We start from the raw sequence: 18,349 nt of genomic DNA, 5'->3' as shown, positions 1-18,349 counted from the left end.
CTGGACCTGGGAGGAAGGCAGCCAGGCTAAGCTGACTGCGGAAGCAAGACGGCCAAGACTTCCAAAGTTCACGCTCTACTAAGGGTGATGCTGAGGCCTGGGGTGCTGACCGAGCCCCGTCCGGGGCGCCTGGGGCTGCAGAGGGCTGGGAGTGGTGAGGTGGGCTGGAGCAGATGCTGGGGCTGGGGCAGGACTTCCAGGGACCGAAGGAGAACGGTCCTCTCCTTTCTTCCAGCAGCATACCCAAGCAGGGGGGACTCATGGGGAAAGGGACCCTGGGGACTGGGATCCTCGAACTTAGAGACTTTGTGGGGCCAGCTGCACCCCTGCTCTTTAGTGTTTGCTCTGCACGAAATGCCCGTACCCTACTCTGCCTCCCGCGCCCCCCGCCCCCTGCCCGGACTACTCTGCACACACAGCCGGATCCGGGCTGCGCTAGGGCGCTCGCTCTGCGCTGTCTCCGCCCCTCACATCCTGCCCTTCAATGGGCTGCTCCACTAACCTCTCTGCACAGACTGGGAGACCCAGCACTGCATCTTTGTGCCCCCAGTGCCTGGCATGGTATCCTGGGCACAGCAGGGTGCCCAATGAATGTTGGCAGGATAAGAGAGTGAACTTGGCGATTTATGTGGAACAGAGCTTAAGACTGAAAAAGAGAAATATTAAATTTTCACAGCATGCTAACAAGCGATTACTCCCTTTGAATTCTACAGTCCAATCCTGCAGGATGCCACAAGAGCCTCCTTCCCTCCTTCTAGATGCTTCCTTGTTACTTTGCCTTATTATTATTTTTCTATTGATGTTCTATTTCCTTCTCCCTCATTTCTTCCTTATTTCCTGCTCTCTTTTTCACTTTTATCTAAATGTGTTGAACCAAAGAATATTTTAGTCTTATTGTATTTATCAAATATAAATGAATGCCTAAAATTTTTAAAAACCACATAAATTTAATATCCCTTTTTAAAGTTTTTCCTTTTTAACTGTATTTTATTGACTATGCTATTACAGTTGTCCTGATTTCTTCCCCTGGGCACCCCCCTCCACCCAGCACTCCCTCAGGCAACCTCCCCACCATTGTTCATGTCCATGGATTATTCATGTAAGTTCTTTGGCTGCTCCATTGTCTATACTGTACTGGACATCTCCTTGGCTATTCTGTCACTACCTCTTTGTACTTCTTAAGCCCCTCACCTCTGCACCCATTCCCCCATACCCTTCTCCCATCTGGCAACCTTCAAAACGCTACCTGTATCCATGATTCTGTCTCTGTCCTTCTTGTTTGTTGTTTTTTAAATTCAATTGTTGATACATTTGTATTTTCTGCCACTTTATTGTTTATAGTTTTCATCTTCTTTTTCTTAAATAAGTTCCTTTAATATTTCATATAATAATGGTTTGGTGATGATGAACTCCTTCAGTTTTTTTCTTGTCCGGGAAACTCTTTATCTGCCCTTAGATTCTAAATGATAGCTTTGCTGGGTAGAGCAATCTTGGCTATAGATCCCTGCTTTTCATGACTTTGAATATTTCTTACCAATCCCTTCTAGCCTGCAAAGTTTCTTTTGAGAAATCAGCTGACAGTCTTATGGGAACTCTCCGATAGGTAACTAACTTCTTCTCTCTTGCTGCTTTTAAGATTCTCTCTTTATATTTAACCTTTGGCATTTTAATTATGATATATCTTTGAGTGGGCTTCTTTGCATCCATAATATTTGGGACTCTCTGTGCTTCCTGGACTTGCATGTCTATTTCCTTCACCAAATTAGGGAAGTTTTCTTTCATTATTGTTTCAAATAGATTTCCAATTTCTTGTTTATTCTCCTCTCCTTCTAGCACCCCTATGATGCAAATGTTGGATTTCTTGAAGTTGTCCCAGAGGCTGCTTATAGTATCATCATTTTTTTGGATTCTTTTTTCTTCTTGTTATTCTGATTGGTTGTTTTTTTGGCTCCTTATGTTCCATATCATTGATTTGATTCTCAGCTTCATCCGCTCTACTGTTGTTTCCCTATAAATTGTTCCTTATTTCAATTAGTGTATCCTTTATTTCTGACTGGATCTTTTTTATGCTGTTGAGGTCCTCACTAAGTTCCTTGAACATCCTTATAACCAGTGTTTTGAACTCTGCATCTGAGATATTGCTTATCTCCATTTCATCTACCTCTTTTTCTGGAGTTTTGATCTGTTCTTTCATTTGGGTCATGTTTCTTTGTCTCCTCATTTTGGCATGCTCCCTGTGTTTGTTTCTGTGTATTAGGTAGAGCTGCTTTGACTCCATGTCTTGATAGCACGGCCTAATGTAGTAGGTGTCATGTAGGGTCCAATGGTACAGCCTCCCCTATCAACTAAGCTGGGTACCGGAAGTGCACTCTTCATGTGGGCTGAGTATACCCTCCTCTTGTAGTTGTACCTTGGTTGCTCTTGGCAGATCAATGGGAGAGATTTACCCAGGCCAGTCAGCAGCAAGGATTGGCTGCGACCACTGACCACCAACCTCCACCTTCTGTGGAGGATCAGCTGTGCAGGGGCTGGGTGGTAGTGTTCTGATGTGGTCTGTAGCTGTCCACTGGGTGCACTGGCCCTGGAATTTCCCAGGTGATGCAGGCCAAGGTCAGCCCACACCTGTGTTTTGCCTGGGGGCACTGTGCCTGAGCTATAAAACAATCTGAGATGGCTGCTGCTAGTGCCGGGCCTGGGACTCACTGAGGCCAGCTGTTGCTTATTTGATAGGATTTAGGAAGTTGTGAGGCATGAGCCAAAAACCAGCCATTCATATGGAAAAACAGCTTGGGTGAGCCCATAAATTGGGTGGGGTGAAGTCTCTGGGGATCTCCAGGGCAGGTCAAACAGTGTTAGCCAGGTTGATGGAATCTCAGATATGGCACTCGCTTGCTGGTTCTATGCCAGGAGGGTTTAGAAAAGAAACAATGGTCTCTGCTTGCCTTGATGCTAGACACTTCAGTTTCTCCACATATACCACTGGTGCCTTTCAAACTGCTACCCCAGTGCTAGAGCTCAGAGGGAATGAGTCTGAGTAGGGGAGTCCGTGTGTGGGTTCTTTAAGAGGAACGGCTTGGAGCTCCAGCAGTTTCTTCCACCAATTCAGTCCCCGCTGGTTCATTCAACTCAATTTCTGATGCTTATGAGGGATGGTTGTAACATATTTTAGTTGTAATTTTCATGTGGCTGTGCGAAGAGGTGAGCCATGTCTGCTTATGCCGCCATCTTGACTGGAAGTCAATATCCCTTTTAAAAAAAAACTAACTTGACTAGTGTGTTCTATTCATGAGGTCATCAAGTGATCTCTGTTTATAAGAGTTGGTGGCACTTGATAGGGAAAAAATCCATGTCTTCCTTAGGCCATCTGGAGGTTCTTTCTTGAAGGGGGTGAGTTTCATGAGGCCTCCAATGCACTTGTGTATCTTTGGGGAAAAAAAGCCCATGAACTTGCCCTAAGCATGGCAATAAGCTTTGATGAACCTCAGTTTCTGTATCTATAAAATTGTTCCACCTGCCAGTTCCACCCTGCCAACACATAGCATCCTTTAGCTGAGCCAGCTGACCCTTCTGAAATCTGAGCCAGATCCCACTTTTAATTTCCATTCTCCCATTACCCATTTTGGTAACTCAATATACAATTTATTCAACAAACATGTACTGAACCCCTTCTAGTACCAGGCCCTGGGGATTCAGGGATGAATATGATACAGCATTGTACCTCAAGCATAAGAGACAGATGGACTAGAACACAGACAAGTAGACATGGGATGATGGGTCCATGGGTAGAGTAAGCTCAGGAGCCATGAATAGGGGAGGGGAGTAGACATTTGACCTTGTCATGGGGTTGAGTCGGGGAGGGGTCATTAGAAACACCTTCTTGGAGTGTGCCACACCTGAACTGAGGGTTATTCTTTTACAATTTTAATAAATACTTTTCTTATTGTAGCCCAGGCTCTGCCCAGAGAATTTAGAAATATCCAGTTATGACTGAACTGTGAAGGCTGGGTAAAGATTCCTCCCACCTCATTTGCAATCCCTCATTCCCCTGTAGTTCCCTTTCCTCCCCAGACCTGTTTTCCTGCTTCTTGCACCTCATGGAAGCCTGTGGCTCCCCCAGTTCCATTGTTACCTGCCAGAGGAAGCCTTCTAAGGATTCTGGCAGCTCCAGTGGCCTGCGAGCTCATTAGTGCCTGTGGTCTTCATCAGCTGCCAATTACAGAGGCACACTGTGAAGAGAACACTTCACAGTGGCAGATGAAATGAGACTGTGAAGGACAAGTGTAAACTGCAGGACGTTCTGATTGATACTGGGACTCTGCTAGGGTTGCTGGGCAGGCCAATCTGAGTCCAAGTCCCAAACAGCACGATGCTTTGGAGGCTGTCACCTTACCCTCACCCTACTTCCCTTAAAGACCGAAGGCTTCTCCCTGCCCTCCAAAGAACCCAGAGCTGGTGTGAGGGTCACTAGAGAAATCTGGATGCAGGGGCACCAAATAGTTACCGGAAGGAGGCATTATTACAGAGGAACCCTCACGGGCCTTCCAAAGGTTTGCTCTCTGGGCAAACATGCCATCCCTGTAGAATTGGGCCAGACTGAACTGTGGAGCTGGGGACAAGCGTAAATCACAAACCCTGATCTTTTCACCGTTTGCTTTTTGCCCCTATAAAAGACTCTTGTGGAGTAGTTTGAGTGGCAAGATGAGATGAGAAGTCCCAGGGAGAGAGAGATTCATGAAAGAAAGCCCCCTGGTGACCGGGCTCGGCAGGCAGCCTTGGGGAGAGATGACTCTTGGAGGGACGGGGAGCGTCCCTGAGGCCACTCAAGCTCCCAGAGCTGGGGCAGCAGCTCCCTCGACGGAGCCGCTGCTTTCTGCGCCCCCTCCAAAGAGAGGGCGTTCCAAGCAGGGCCACCTCGAGTCCTGGGGTGGGGATAAGGACCAGGACAAACCCAGCCAGGCCTCCGCATCGAGTTTCCAATCCTGTCCCTCATCTAGGCGTCAGCTCACCACGCAGCGAAGCCCAAAGGTGAGCCCATTCCTGGACGTCAGAGAGGAGCTTGGGAGCGAGCTCTGGTTCGCGGGGTCACCGAGTAGTGCACGTGGAGAACGAGCGTTTTCAGCGCGCGCCTCTAGGATCTGCTCCAGGAAGTGGATTTTGAGGGTGGGGGGCGCAGGCCCGGGAACACCTAGGCGTCAGCGCCGGCAGCACTGGCGTTGCCAGGCGCGCGGTTGCCAGGTGACCCGGGCTGTTGACCCTCCCTTGGAAAACGCCAGAACGCAGGCCTTGCTGCGCTCTCGCGGCGCCCACCATGGCCTCTCGCAGCGCGGGCACCCTGCTGACCGAGTTCAATGCTGCCTACGTGCCTCCTGCCCTCATGCCCGGGTAAGGCCGCCGCGCACCCAGGCTGAACCTGAGGCTCGGAGACGCTGGGGCACCTCTCCCTTCCCTGTCCCCCGAAATCCTCTTCTGTCTTCGAAACTCCGCCCCCGCGCCTATGGGGTTTTAAGGAACCCGAGGTGCCAGCTTTGCGCCTGGCTGGGAGGTTTTCTGAGGGAGCGGGGCGGGATGGGGGGCGAGGGGATGCGCGCTCAGAGCAAGCGGCGGCTGGGCGCCGAGGCGGGGCTCTCCAGATACCCCTTGGTAGGAAGTCGGTCCCCAGCAGGGGCGAGTGCACCCACGCCGTGATAAGGGGACCTCCAGTGGATGACAGCGAGTTAGGGGGAGGAGGAGGAGACGCCGTGTGCGGTTGGTGTTTGGAGATGCCCAGGCAGGAGCAAGAAGGTCAGAAATCCCCCCAAAGTGAGCAGCCTTCTCAGCCCGCGGCACAGTTCCGGCACCCAGGACTCGCGCAACATTAGAATTTGTCGTTTGAAGAAGTTGAGGAGAGCGGACGGGCGCCTGGGGGAGGGGTGCGAAACTCTGGCAAGTCCGCGGTGCGCACTCTCCCGGGGCGTGTGGCGGGCCCTGCCGCTGACCTCGCGGCATCCTCGCCTCCCCAGCCGCCAGGGCTGCCTGGCCTTCAGCATTTTCAGATGCACGGTCAAACCTACCTTTTCTTTCTCTGGATGTTTTCAAACTCTAAACATCTAAGATGCAAGTCTGATTGTTTCCTTCCTGCCTTTTCTCCCAAAGTGTCTGAGATTTTCACTCCTCAGCTCCTCTCCAAGGTATAAAATTGTCTTATCTCTCCTACCAGCCATCACGGGCATTGAGGGCAGAGGCTGGATTCTGAGATGCAGCCTTCACAGCATCAGCGCATCTGTATAGAATGAATGAGAGGGCGAGGAAGGAAGGAAGGAAGGAAGGAAGGAAGGAAGGAAGGAAGGAAGGAAGGAAGGAAGGAAGGAAGGAAGGAAGGAAGGAAGGAAGGAAGGAAGGAAGGAAAGAAGGAAGAAAGGAAGGAATGTCGTGAGAGCTCTGCAGGCAGATCTTCATGTGGGTGAGGAAAAACCCATATGCTGTCCCTTATGAACTGCACAGACTGAAAAATGAACACAGGGTTTCGCAATATACTTAGTGTGAAGTTTGGGTTGTCTTAAAGCGGGACAAGCAAGACATTTGAGGGGCTATGGTATTAACATAATTTCTTTACATGGAGGTAGTGCAGTAACTAGGGGCTGGTACTGCAATTTTAATGCAACCCGCTGCAGGCAGGACCTTGGAGAGCTCAAAAAGCTACGTGCATCCTGTCAGACAAAGCTCATTTACCAGGTCACTTTTTCCTATTCTTTTATTCATTTAGGCATTCATCTGATAAAGATGTGGAGAGTGTTTGGGATATGCCAAGGGTTTTATTAAGACAAAAGCAGGGGGGAGGCTGCCCTTGAGGGGGTCCTAGTCTGGGGCAAATACATATTGTTTCAAATCTGTCTTTGCCGTCTTGGATGGTGAGTGGTGTTTATACCACATTCTGGGTATTGATCATAAGGTTTGCTTTTATACATGGACATATTTTTTCCATAAGCCCCCCGCCCCAGTCTCCAGTTGGAACGTCACCCTCCCCTATGGCTCCCCCACTCTGTTCAGGTCTGTGGGGGTGGCGGCGGTTGTTTCAGAAGCGATCCCTGGATGCTTTTCTGTTTACAACACTCATCTGCAGTTCCCTGGAGCGCTCTGTCCTGTGACTGATCTAGAAATTGTGATAACAAGTGAATTGTAAACGAGGCTCCGAGCATGGACTGGGCTACTTTGAGCAGCTGAGCCTGGGCCGGCTGCGTTCTCAGCTGGATCTTCCTGGCAGAGCCACGCTCTCCCTAAAGGTTCCCATCCATGCGGGACGAATTGAGCCATCTTACCTTCCCAAATGCTACCTCACTGGCAATTTTGTTAACATAATGAAAGAATCCAAGGGTCCCCACCACACTTGGCTAATTATTATTTTTGTGTGTCTTTTTGAACATTAATCACAGGATTTCCAGGGCAGCCAGTCTTTTCTGACACCCAAATCACCCCCTTACCAGTTTTATTCATAGAGGCGGAGAACGTCCACAGCAGTGAGGTCCTCAGAGATCACGTAACCCAGCCCCGTCCTGTTTCTGATGCCATCACGGAGGTCCTGGGGGCACTTGCCTGAGCCCCAGGCTGTGAAGGATCCAGGCCCTGGGAGGGGAGCTTGCCTGAGCCCCGTGCTGGTAATGGAAGAGCTGGGCTGGAACCAGGTCCTGATGCCCTATAGCAGCACCATGCGCCCCCATTTATGAGCACCTACTATGTGGCAGGCCCTGTGCTGGGTTCTTTATAAACTTTTTATTAAAAACCCTTCACAGCAACCTAGAAGAGAAAGGGGCAACTTACCCCGAATCGTTCGGCAAGCGGCCCAGTGCGGTTTTTGTGGCTTCCACATGCCCTCTCCCCAGTCCCTCCTCTGATTGTTAGCTATTACCCTTAGTTAGATCCCTGTGGCATTCAAGGCCTGATTGTAGGTGCCCTGGGAAGCAGGGTGCCGATTTTCAGACTAGTTGGCCAGGATACTACTTCTCGTCCCTGGCTGCTCCGAGTGGCACAGTCCTCAAGCATCTTGCCTCTGTCTGGCCTGTGTACCATCCCTGCAGTGAGCAGGGAACTCTTGGGTCAGAGCCTCTGAGACTGTAAAGGCCTTTTAAAGGATGAGACTGGCCTGGTGACACCCCTGTGTCTCCTGCTTGCAGGTCAGATCTGGGTGACTCCATTCCCTTGCTCTGTCTCCCACCACACCTCACCCCTACAGGATCTCCGTGCAAGCACGTGACCTGCCGCTGCATACTCATTCACTCCCAGACCACATCTGCCCCCTGATGCCCCAGCCCCCGCCCTGGCCCTCCCTCCCTTTGCCTGGAGGGACAGCTGTGCCCATATCTGCCACTGAGCTGGGCCAGGACCTCAGAGCTCTGAAATCAGGCCGTTCTACACTTGCATTGTCAAGAGGGTGCCCCACAAGGTGGCTGTGCCCCGTCTCCCAGGATCCCCATACGGCAGATGGGAAAACCCAGTGTTGTGCTGGTAAAGGTCTAACAGCCCGATCTTTGGAGAGAAACGCCTTGATTTGTAGCACTCACTTACTTCTGTGCTATAAATACTCCTGCCACAGCTGATGTCAAGCTGCCAACACGATGCACCAAACTCAGACTTGGGAAGAGATACGCAGCAACAGGGCGCCGCACAAAGGTCCCACGGTACAGATGCAATCGACAAAATTACCTCCAGGACACAGGCGATGGCGAAATGTATAACATAACTAGGAAGTAATAAGTTTTGACTATTTATTACTTTTGTTTTTAATATCATTTCTTTAATAGTAACTTTATACAATTTAATTTTTAATACCAGCTTGTGTAAGAACAGATTTGCAAATATCCTGCAAATTTAGCAATCAGGTCTCTTGAGCTTGTGTGAGCCGGTAGGAGCCGCCCCTAGCACCCCCTGCCCGTCCTGACAACGTCTTCAGGCCCGAGGTCTCACCTCTGGGGAGAGCAGGGCGGGGAGGAGGAGGGAGGATTTGGCTGCTGTGTTTCCGAAGTCCCTTCTGTTTCAGCCCAGGCTCTGGCTCTGGAGGCACAGCCCCAAGACAGGCCAGTGCACCCTGGGGTGTGAGACAAAGGCTCTCTGCTCAGGAGGATGTAGGAGACCCTGTGTGTCCGGAGAGGTAACCGATGCCTTTCACCCGACCCTGGGGAACTGGAGAGCCTTCCTAAAAGCAGGGGTCATGGGCTCTGGAGACATGGGCTTTGGAACAGGGGCCCTCCTTCTCTCCAGAGGAATCACCAGCCTATAAAAATGTGCCTCCATTTGTCAGTTCAAATCAATGATGTTCACAGAGCGCCCTCTGATGTGTGCTGGGCACGCCAAGGATGGAGATACGAGTGTAACACGGCCCCTTCTCCCCACGGATCTTGCAGTTCCGAAGGAAAGACTGCAGTAAGGGCTCAGGCAATTACAACACAGCAGAACGTGAACTGAGACATAAGAAGAGGCTCCATGCAAAAGGGGGTATTTGACATGCTCTTCGAAGGATGGAGGAGATCACAGTGTCCCGGCAGGGGACACACCCACAATGGCAAGCGGCCTGTTTGGCAGGAGTGGAAAAGCTACAGCACCAAAGTGGATGATCAGACCGGAAAGATCTCCCTCAGAGGCTCGTGTCAGGCAGGGCTCTGAGCGCCTGGCTCAGTTTGTTCTTAATTTTAGAGGCAATGGGGAGCCCCGGGAGGTGCTGCCCAGGGGAAGAATCTGGTGGGAACTGTACTCAGCAGGCGGTGTTGTGGAGAAGAGGGCGCATGTGGAAGGAGGGCACGCTAAATAGTTACGAGTTAATTAGTTAACAGGGCTGCTCATGGGATCCCCGATGGCTCATGGTAATTAATTTTCATGTGCGCCAGCCAGTGCTAGTAAGTGGTGAAGAGGGACCGCTCCCAACCCGCAAAATCACCAGCCACAGTGGACTTGAGGATGCACGACGTGTGTTCATTGCCTAGGGGCCGTCTGTGAGCACTGTCTCCTAGCGTGCGTGGTGTCCAGGTGGGCGAGGGGCACAGGAGCGGTGAAGGGGTCAAGGAGGAGATGTGGTGGCGCCGCAGGGACTGTCTGATGCCCTGTCATGAGACCTGCCATTCCTTTCCACCTTGACCTGCCACATGACCAACAAAACAGGCCTTCGGAAGGCTCTGTAGTGGAACTGCATGGAGTCATGCTCAACGTGCACAGAGGCAAGTGCACATGAGGGACACAGGCCTAGGTGGCCAAGATGGGCTCACAGAGCATTGAGTAAATGTGAGGGCTTGCACGTGTGCGCACACGCCCCTTCCTGAGCAGCAAGTTCTGAACGGAGCTGCGGAGGAGAAGGCCCCTCTCTATTGGAATGCAAATACCTTGGTATTCAGAGCAGGTGGAGATGCCTGGAGCAGAGGAGGAGGATGCAGAGAGCCTGGGGGTGGGTGGAGGGAGAAGAATCACAAGAACACGTCACACATTTCTGTAGTTACTTTCTTCGAAGGAGCACAAACGTCTCTGTGGGTGGGACGCTTTGTGACAGAGACAATCCCCTTTGGAGACGGTGTTCCAGGACATGGTGCCCCCAGATTTCTGGACTTCTGCCTCCTCCAGGGAACATGTAGTGAACACCTGTCACTTGTCAGGTGCTGTGTAGGTGCTGGAGATAAAGGAGAGCACAGATTAGCAGAGGAAACAAATGAACAGGGGTCTGTGTAGATGAAGGATAATCCTACGGGGAAGTGGAGGTGCTGGTAGAGGGCGGGCAGTCGCGAAGGTGGCAGGGAGCACTGGCTCTGGGGGTGAGTGGGAAGTGCCCTGAGGGGCGGGAGGGGCGAGGCCCCAGGAGAGGAAATGCCTGCGAAGGCTTGGAGGCTTCGAGAGCCTGTGGGGCTGTGGCGATGCCAGTAACATTCCCTGGCCTACGGCATCTGTGGGGACGTGGTAAGAGAGCCATCAGCCTCGGTGGCCTGGCATTGGTGTGGACGACAGGCTGGAAGGGATGGAACTTGCTCTAGGACATTATCTAGGAGATTCAAGATTGTCCAGTTGAGCGGAAAGGAAGGCTCTTAGCCGTGGGATGGAGGGGGCCATGGTGGGGGGCCGCTGACGAGGGAGCACAAGCCAGACTGGGGAGGGTTGGCTGCGGAGGGCAGCAGGGTAGTTCCTGGGCCTGGGGGATCTGGGGCATGGGGTGGCCTTAAGCAGGACAAGGATACCCAGGAGGAGGAGCAGGCTGGTCTCGGCCGTCCTGAGCGTGGAGCCTGAGGGCCAGCCCCGTGTGGACAGTGGGGTGGGCGGATCTTAGCTGCTTGGGGGTCAGACCAGAGACGCAGATCTGGGTGGCCGTGACATGGACGTCTAACACAATGAGCTCCCCCAGCAGGAGCGGGGCTCTGAAAGAACACTGGGGCAACAGAAGGTGAGCGGGGGAAGAGAGCCAGACCCCCGTCTGCCCCCCTCCACAACTGGGGTTCCCCTCAAAACCTCACCTAGTGGAACCCTCTTCATGGGGCTCTGCCAACCCCGCCCCCGTGGGAATGGGTCTCCCCTCCTTTCACAGGACCAGAGCCTTGACCATGAGCACGGCCCCTGCACACATGTCCCATGACTCAACAGACACTGAATAGGGGGTGGGCTTGTGGAAGGGGGTCTGCGCCGTGGGGACCTTTGTAATTCCCTATACACCTAGCATTGTGCTAGCGCACAGTAGGGCCCCCATAAAGTACCTCTGAATGCCATCTGACTCTTTAAAGAAAAAAAGGTACATGTACAAAGAAGAAAGCAACAACCTCCACACTCCCTTACTCCAAACGTTTAGAACTCACCAGAGTTGGCATTTGGTGAACTTCAATCCAGGTGTATAGTCGGATAAAAGATGAGGTGGATGGGCGGATAAAGAGAAAGACAGACAAAGCGATTTCACAAAAATATGACCGTACTGTATTTGCTACTTGAGTGCGGAGAGCATGAAATTTAATCTTACTAGGATTCACTGAAGAGAAGGATGCTGAAGTAAAATCGAAAAAGAGCTAGACTTTAGATAAATGCTAATTCATCACAGGAGATGTTATTTCAAGAAAGATCCATCTAAAAAAGAGAGAGAAAGAGAGAAACTACAAAAACCGTTGCGGGGTTAGAGACATTATGTTGTGTGTGTGAACGTGTGTGTGTGTTTAACGGCACGTTTCAGGTTTAGATTCCATGGGTTGGCTCTGCTTTAGAAATTCTTAGTAAGTGCATTCCCGTCTCCCCTCCACCCACTCATTTGTTGTTTAAACTGTTTTGTTTTGTTAATTTTTTTACTCTGCCAGGTTTTGTAACACTTACATTCTGTTCTACAACCAGCCCTCATGTAGTCGCTCTTCCTAGTTTTATCATTTAAATAGATGCGAAGCCAACCACGGGCCGTTCTAACAGTTTCTACACTGCCGTTACTTTTCCTTCTACCTCATCTCTTAGTTGGCAGGATTTTGTCATTGGACCCCACTTTCCCGAAGAGGCCAGCGGGACTTTATTTCCTGAGTCCTTTCCTGTTGGGAAGGACTGGCAGGTGCCTTTGTACCTGAATGAGCGCTTGGCGGGTTTGATGTCCTAGGGTCCTGTTTTCTTTCTGTCGCTTTATTACCACGCTGTCGGGTTTGGCGGGCCCTGATGGCCAGCGCCTCTTTCGCTCTCTGTATTCTGAGCCACCTGAGAAGTGAGGTGAAAGGGCGACCGTTGATACAGGGGGAGGGGGGAAGCGGGGGGCGAGGCAGCGGGGGCGAGGCTGACACTGAGCCCTGGCCTGAGTCCACAGGTCTTACTGTGGGGGGCTTTCCTCCAAGAGCTGAGCGTCTCCTGTGGGCTTCCGTGCTTCCGGGAAAACGGGGAAGGAGGGTGGACTTCAACAAGCCTGTGTTTTTCCCTTCCGCTCACCAGTACGATGATGTCCCTCAGCTCCTACATAGAAGAGCAAGAGGGGGACAGGGATACTTCTGTGGGGGGCTGCCTCCTCGTGGAAGGACTTACTCAGATGAAGGAAGAGGCATCTCCCTACTGCTTGCTTTGACTTCTGGATTTATAGAACTCACATTGTTATTAAGTCTCAAACACAGCACAGAGAGCTCTCGGAAACTCTGCTTCTACTTCTCAGGTTATTTTTCTTCCAAATGCGTTTCCTCCAGTGCAAATGTTCCAATGAGCGAAGGACATTGGACTTGGCAATTGGACGACCTTCTGTGGCTTTAATAAAAAAGTCCAGGTTCACACTGAGTGGTGGGTCAGGAGTCAGACTGAAGTCAGGGAAAGAGAAGGAGAGGAGGAAATGAAGAAGTTATGGAGGATTCCTTAGGGAAATTCAGAAATAAAGGAAGAGAAAGGATGGTACGTGAGAAAGCACGGCTTACTGCAGAACTTTGCAGTCCAGGAAAAATGGAGGAAAATGTGCACGTTTGTAGGTAGAAGGTGAAAAGCCAGGAGGGAAGGAGAGATCGCAGGTGGCCAGGAGGAAGGGCAGAGGTGGTGAGAAAGAGGGGGGACCGATTTGGGGAGGGGAGTCTTTGGGGAGGGAGGCAGAGCTGGGGGTTCCTGACCCAGGATGGGGCAAGCCATGGCAAATAGGGGACTCTGTCCTGGTCGTGGCCAAGGTGACCCCGCAGCTCGCAGACACTCACCAGCTTGCCATCTTTCCGGGGGGGCGGGAGACGAGGCCACCAGCAGGGAACTCAGGAGAGGCCAGCACAAGGGCAGAGGCAGATGGGAGAGGGTTAGGACCACCCGGGCCGGGGTATCAAGAGCAGAGCCGCCTGCAGACAAGAGAGGCGAGGCTGAAGGGAGGCCCTCCCCTCGCTGTCTGCTCTGCAGACCAGTTTCCCCCTGCTCCGGCCCAGGCCAGCTCGAGGGCTGCACGATTCTCGAAGGCCCAGCTGCTGAGGGCAGGGAGGACCAGCAACCAGGGAGGGAGTCTTCTTTACACCCCGCCTGCGGTGGAAAGCGTTTGGAAGGTCTGTCACTGTGCTTAGCTTTCTTACCTTTCACCTGAAGACGAAGAGAAGGAAGTCATGCATCACTACCTAGTTGTAGGCCAACCCCTATTTTACTGGTGACAGGTTTGGAATTCGAAGCTGCCCTCAGGGGTAATGCTGAAGCGCTGACTTCAAAGCCCTTGCTGTCCTGTAGCCTCCAGTGCAGGGCGAGTCCCTGGAATGGAGAAGCCTAGGGAGCTACAGGGGCCGGGCTGCTCCCCTGCCCTCCTGAGGGGACGCTGCAGGAAACCCCCATGTTCCCAGACCAGCTGCTGAAGGGGCCATCCAGGGAGAGTGACTGGCCGACAGCCTTGCTGAGGGGGTCAGGACGGGGACCCTGGAGTTCCGGCCCGTGTACGCCTCTGGTCTGGAGGCGTGACCAGCCTGGAGGTCTAGGGAAGGAGGACCGCTGTCTCTTTCCCATGTCCTTCCCCTGGGGACCTGAACTGGGCAGTGAGCCTTGGGAAGCCTCTCAAGGCTCAGGGTGACCCACGGGGCCCAGTGGCCTCACCCCCAGGTTTTAAGGCCCTGGAGCCCTTCCCTGACTCCTCCCTGCCCTCCTCCACCGCTGTCGCAGGTACAAAGGCCACGTTCCCAGCGTGGCCTTCTCTTTCGGCTCCACCTATGGCACCTCCACTCTCAAGCACTTCCAGGACCACCGCGACGCAGCCCTGGAGAAGAGCCGCACTCCCCTCAGCAGAGGCGGCCACTTCCCGACTGTCTTCTCCCCCAACCCCGACCTCGTGCTGAGTAGCCGCTCCCACTCCCGGGCCCGCCAGCTGCACAGGCCCAGCTACACCCGCTTCAACCTGGACAGTGACCGCTCCACCGAGCTCACTGTCTTCTACCAGGTGGGCCAGGCCGGGGGAGGCCTCTCGCCCCTGGAACGTCTTTGTTTGTTTGCTAGTAAGGAGCCCCTGAGCCAGCAGGGCACCCAGAGAGCACGGCGGGAGGCAGTGGGGAGAGGGCTCAGGGCTCTGCCCCTCGGACCCCTCGCCCAGGGCCTCCAGTGGCTCCTGCCCACACTCCCCCACCGCCGGGAGAGCTGGAGCCCTGGGGGACGCCCTGCCCTCACCTCTGCCCTCTGGCCTCTTGCTGACCTCCCGCCTGGGGAAAAGGCCGAAAACTCACCCCCCCCCAATGAATCCACACATGCACAGAGGGCCCACTAAGCCCCCACCCGCTCCAGCCCCAAGTCTGCTCTCAACTGTACCTGCCCACCTGGGGCCTGCGGCTGGCACCCACCTGACGCCTCCCACTCCACAGGCCTTGGAGGATGTGCCCCAAGTCGTCCTGGGAGGACTGGGCCCTAACTGCCCTGGAGGCAAGTGGAGGGGGCCTGCCCAGAGCCCGGTGTCCTCATCCCTCCCCTCCCCCTCTGGCTCGGATGCGCCTCAGCCTCCAGGCGCTCGGTTCCCTTAGTGGGGGCCCGGGCTCACCCTCCGCTTGTCCCTGGAAACTTCACTGTCTCCCCACTTCCCTGCAAACACCCCTCCTGGCTGAGAGAGGACATGGGTGTCCAGGGAGCTTGAGGGACAGGGCCAGATCTGTCAGATCAGAGGAGCCGTGGGACCAGCGCAGCAGGCCTGGGCAGGCCCTCGCGTTCCACCTTAGCTCTGGCACAGAGCGCGGCCTGCCCAAGAGGGAGGCAAAGGGAGAAAGGAATGCACAAGGAGCTTACCTGTGCCACCTGCTGAGCTGGGCCTCATTTACCTTACCCCTGCTGGTCACTCGTGCCATTTACTCCCCACAGCAAAGCTGGTGCGGTGTGTGTCCTTATCCCCATTACACAGGTGAGGAGCCAGGCTCAGAGAGGCCACCCAGCTGGGGACTCCTCCAGGGGCACCAGGGGAGACAGACACCACTCCTGCTCAGGTGCAGCCAGGCAGGGGCTGCAGGTGCCCAAGGTCACTCCTGCACACTAACAAACTGTCATCTCATCCTGGGTCAAACTGTAGATGGCACAGCAGCATCGAAATTACTATCAAGACAAGACGGAAGTGGTACCCCGGGTCCCCTACTTCGTGCTGCCTGTGAGGGAGTGGGATCGGTACCCCATCCCCACCGACCTGTGAGTACCTGCCTTCCGTCCATCTGTGCATTAACAAACACATGAGCACAAGGCCCCTGTGCTCAGCCAGCCATGCAGGCACCGCAGACCAAGAAATGAGTTAAGGCCTTGCCCTAAGGAGCCTTTGCTCTAAAGGGTGACAGTTACAGAGCAAGGGGGTCAGGGTTCCAAAGCTTCAGGATTCCAGGAACCTGAATGGGCTGAACCAGGAAGAGCATTTTCCTGACCAGATGCAAACCCCATCACTTTTGCGAGGCTGAATCTAGGTTTCTTCCTTTGCACGGGCACTGGTCTGAACGCAGGTGCAGCTGCTCTGAGCTGCAAGGGGCTGCTGCCCTCTGGTGGACGTGGAGGACACTACACAGAACAGGGAACCGATGTCTCCAACCCCAACCAGTCTTGGAAAATGTTCTCCTAGGGCCTTGAAGATAGCTTTCAAACTCCAACTGTCCCTGACAAAATATGAAAGTTCCTCCAAGCCTGCATTTTATCTGGGAGGGCTTTCTTTCCCCCAGGGAAGGCCAGCTGTGCCCTGCAAGGTGACCCAGGCACACGGTTGCCTCACTTTCCCTCCTGATGCCCAGGCAGGGAGATCAGAAGTCTGTGCCATCGGGGTGTCGGGCAGGGCCAGAGGCACCAGGGGGTCAGTGGACAGATCTTGGGTTTCCAGCTCCATGCTGGCCCCTTGCTTGCCTCAAGAGCCCTGAGCCCTGCCATCGTCACTGTTGACAAAGCAGCAACCCTTTCCTCAGAGTTTAATGATTCTGTTAAAGAAACAAATTTAACTGCCTCTATAGGTTTCCCCCTGCAAGACAGATGAGCCCATTTCATAGAGAGGAAAACTAAGGTTTAGCAGTAGCCTGAGAAATTTGTGCCTGGTGTCAAGTCCGGTTGGAAGTAGAACCCGGAGGAGCTGAGGCCTCCTGATGCCAACTCCAGGATGGCGGGTTAGCCATCCCCGCCCCTTGGGGTGGCTCAAGTCGAGCCAAAGCTGGAGACAGTGTGGGGCCTTTCCTGGGGTCAAGCCTCCTCTTGAAACCACTCTGGGCAGGGTTTGTATCTCCCACAGCTGTGGGGAACCCAGGACACCCCAGCTTTGTTTCTTATCCAAACTGCCTGGCATCCTGTGCTGTGCTGATGGCTTCATGTCCAGTGCAGAGGGCTGGCCAGGCGTTGGGGAGTCAGAGGGCCACCGTCTGCAGCCAGCCCTTTCCCTGGCTGCCTCTGTGGCCTGGAGCAAGTTCCTGCCCTTCCCTGAGTTTCATCGCCATCATCGCCGTTGCCACCTTCACCATCATCACCACCACCGCCATCACCACCACCACCACCATCATCGCCGCCATCACCACCACCATCACCGCCATCACCACCATCACCACCATCATCACCACCATCACCACCACACCATCATCATCACCGCTATCACTGCCATCACCACCACCGTCACCACCATCATCACCACCACCGCCATCACCACCACCATCACCACCATCATCACCATCACCACCACCATCACCACCACCATCACCACCACCATCACCACCATCATCACCACCATCACCACCACCATCACCACCACCATCACCACCACCATCACCATCACCACCACCATCACCACCATCATCACCACCATCACCACCATCACCACCACCATCACCACCACCATCACCACCACCACCACCACCATCACCACCACCATCACCACCATCACCACCGCCATCACCACCCTCACCACCGCCATCACCACCACCACCATCACCACCACCATCACCACCATTCCTTACAACATTGGTTGAGTGTTTGCCCCTTGTGCAGCATTACATTAAGTGCTTTATATGCATTACCTCATTTATGCCTCAACACAAAGCTAAGAGGGAGGTCCAACATCAGTTCATGTGATACGTGTACACTCCTAGCAGCAGCTGGGCCAGAATCCATTCCAGGTCTGCCTGACACCCATGACCTTGCACTTAACCACTCTCCTATTGTACAAAGATAAGTTGTGTCAAGTGCAGGGTTCCTTGTCAGATGCTAAGCTGATGAGCAGCCAGCAGGGTGAGGGTCAATGTGGGTTAGAAAGTGAGCAGGTGGGGTTGTGGTCGGGCATTTTACACCCTCCCTCCCTGGCACCCTGGCTAACCCTGACTCCATCCTCAACCCCAGGCCTCCTCTGAGCCCGAAGGATAAGTGGCATCTTTTAAGAGTATCCCCCGAGAACTTGAAGACCTACCAGACGTTCCCATCGGGGAAGAGGGTCTCCTCACAGGAGCGGCAGAAGAGAGACTGTTACTTTGAGTTCAGAGCATGA

The 18,349-nt window shown here is 53.4% G+C and overlaps 1 protein-coding gene across 1 annotated transcript; it reads left to right on the top strand.

The window, feature by feature from the left end:
- The first annotated feature begins 5,308 nt into the window (after nt 1-5,308).
- On the top strand, nt 5,309-18,349 carry CIMIP2C (ciliary microtubule inner protein 2C). The gene is made up of 4 exons (XM_054566310.1): nt 5,309-5,382; nt 14,548-14,821; nt 15,929-16,041; nt 18,205-18,349. Exons 1-4 carry the CDS (start codon nt 5,309-5,311, stop codon nt 18,347-18,349), a joined length of 606 nt encoding a protein of 201 aa, XP_054422285.1.

The sequence above is a fragment of the Pteronotus mesoamericanus genome, unplaced genomic scaffold (assembly GCF_021234165.1).
Source record: "Pteronotus mesoamericanus isolate MK-2021 breed Mesoamerican mustached bat unplaced genomic scaffold, CSHL_Meso_final contig_101, whole genome shotgun sequence".
Classification (NCBI taxonomy): domain Eukaryota; kingdom Metazoa; phylum Chordata; class Mammalia; order Chiroptera; family Mormoopidae; genus Pteronotus; species Pteronotus mesoamericanus.
This window is presented reverse-complemented; position numbering and strand designations above follow the sequence as displayed.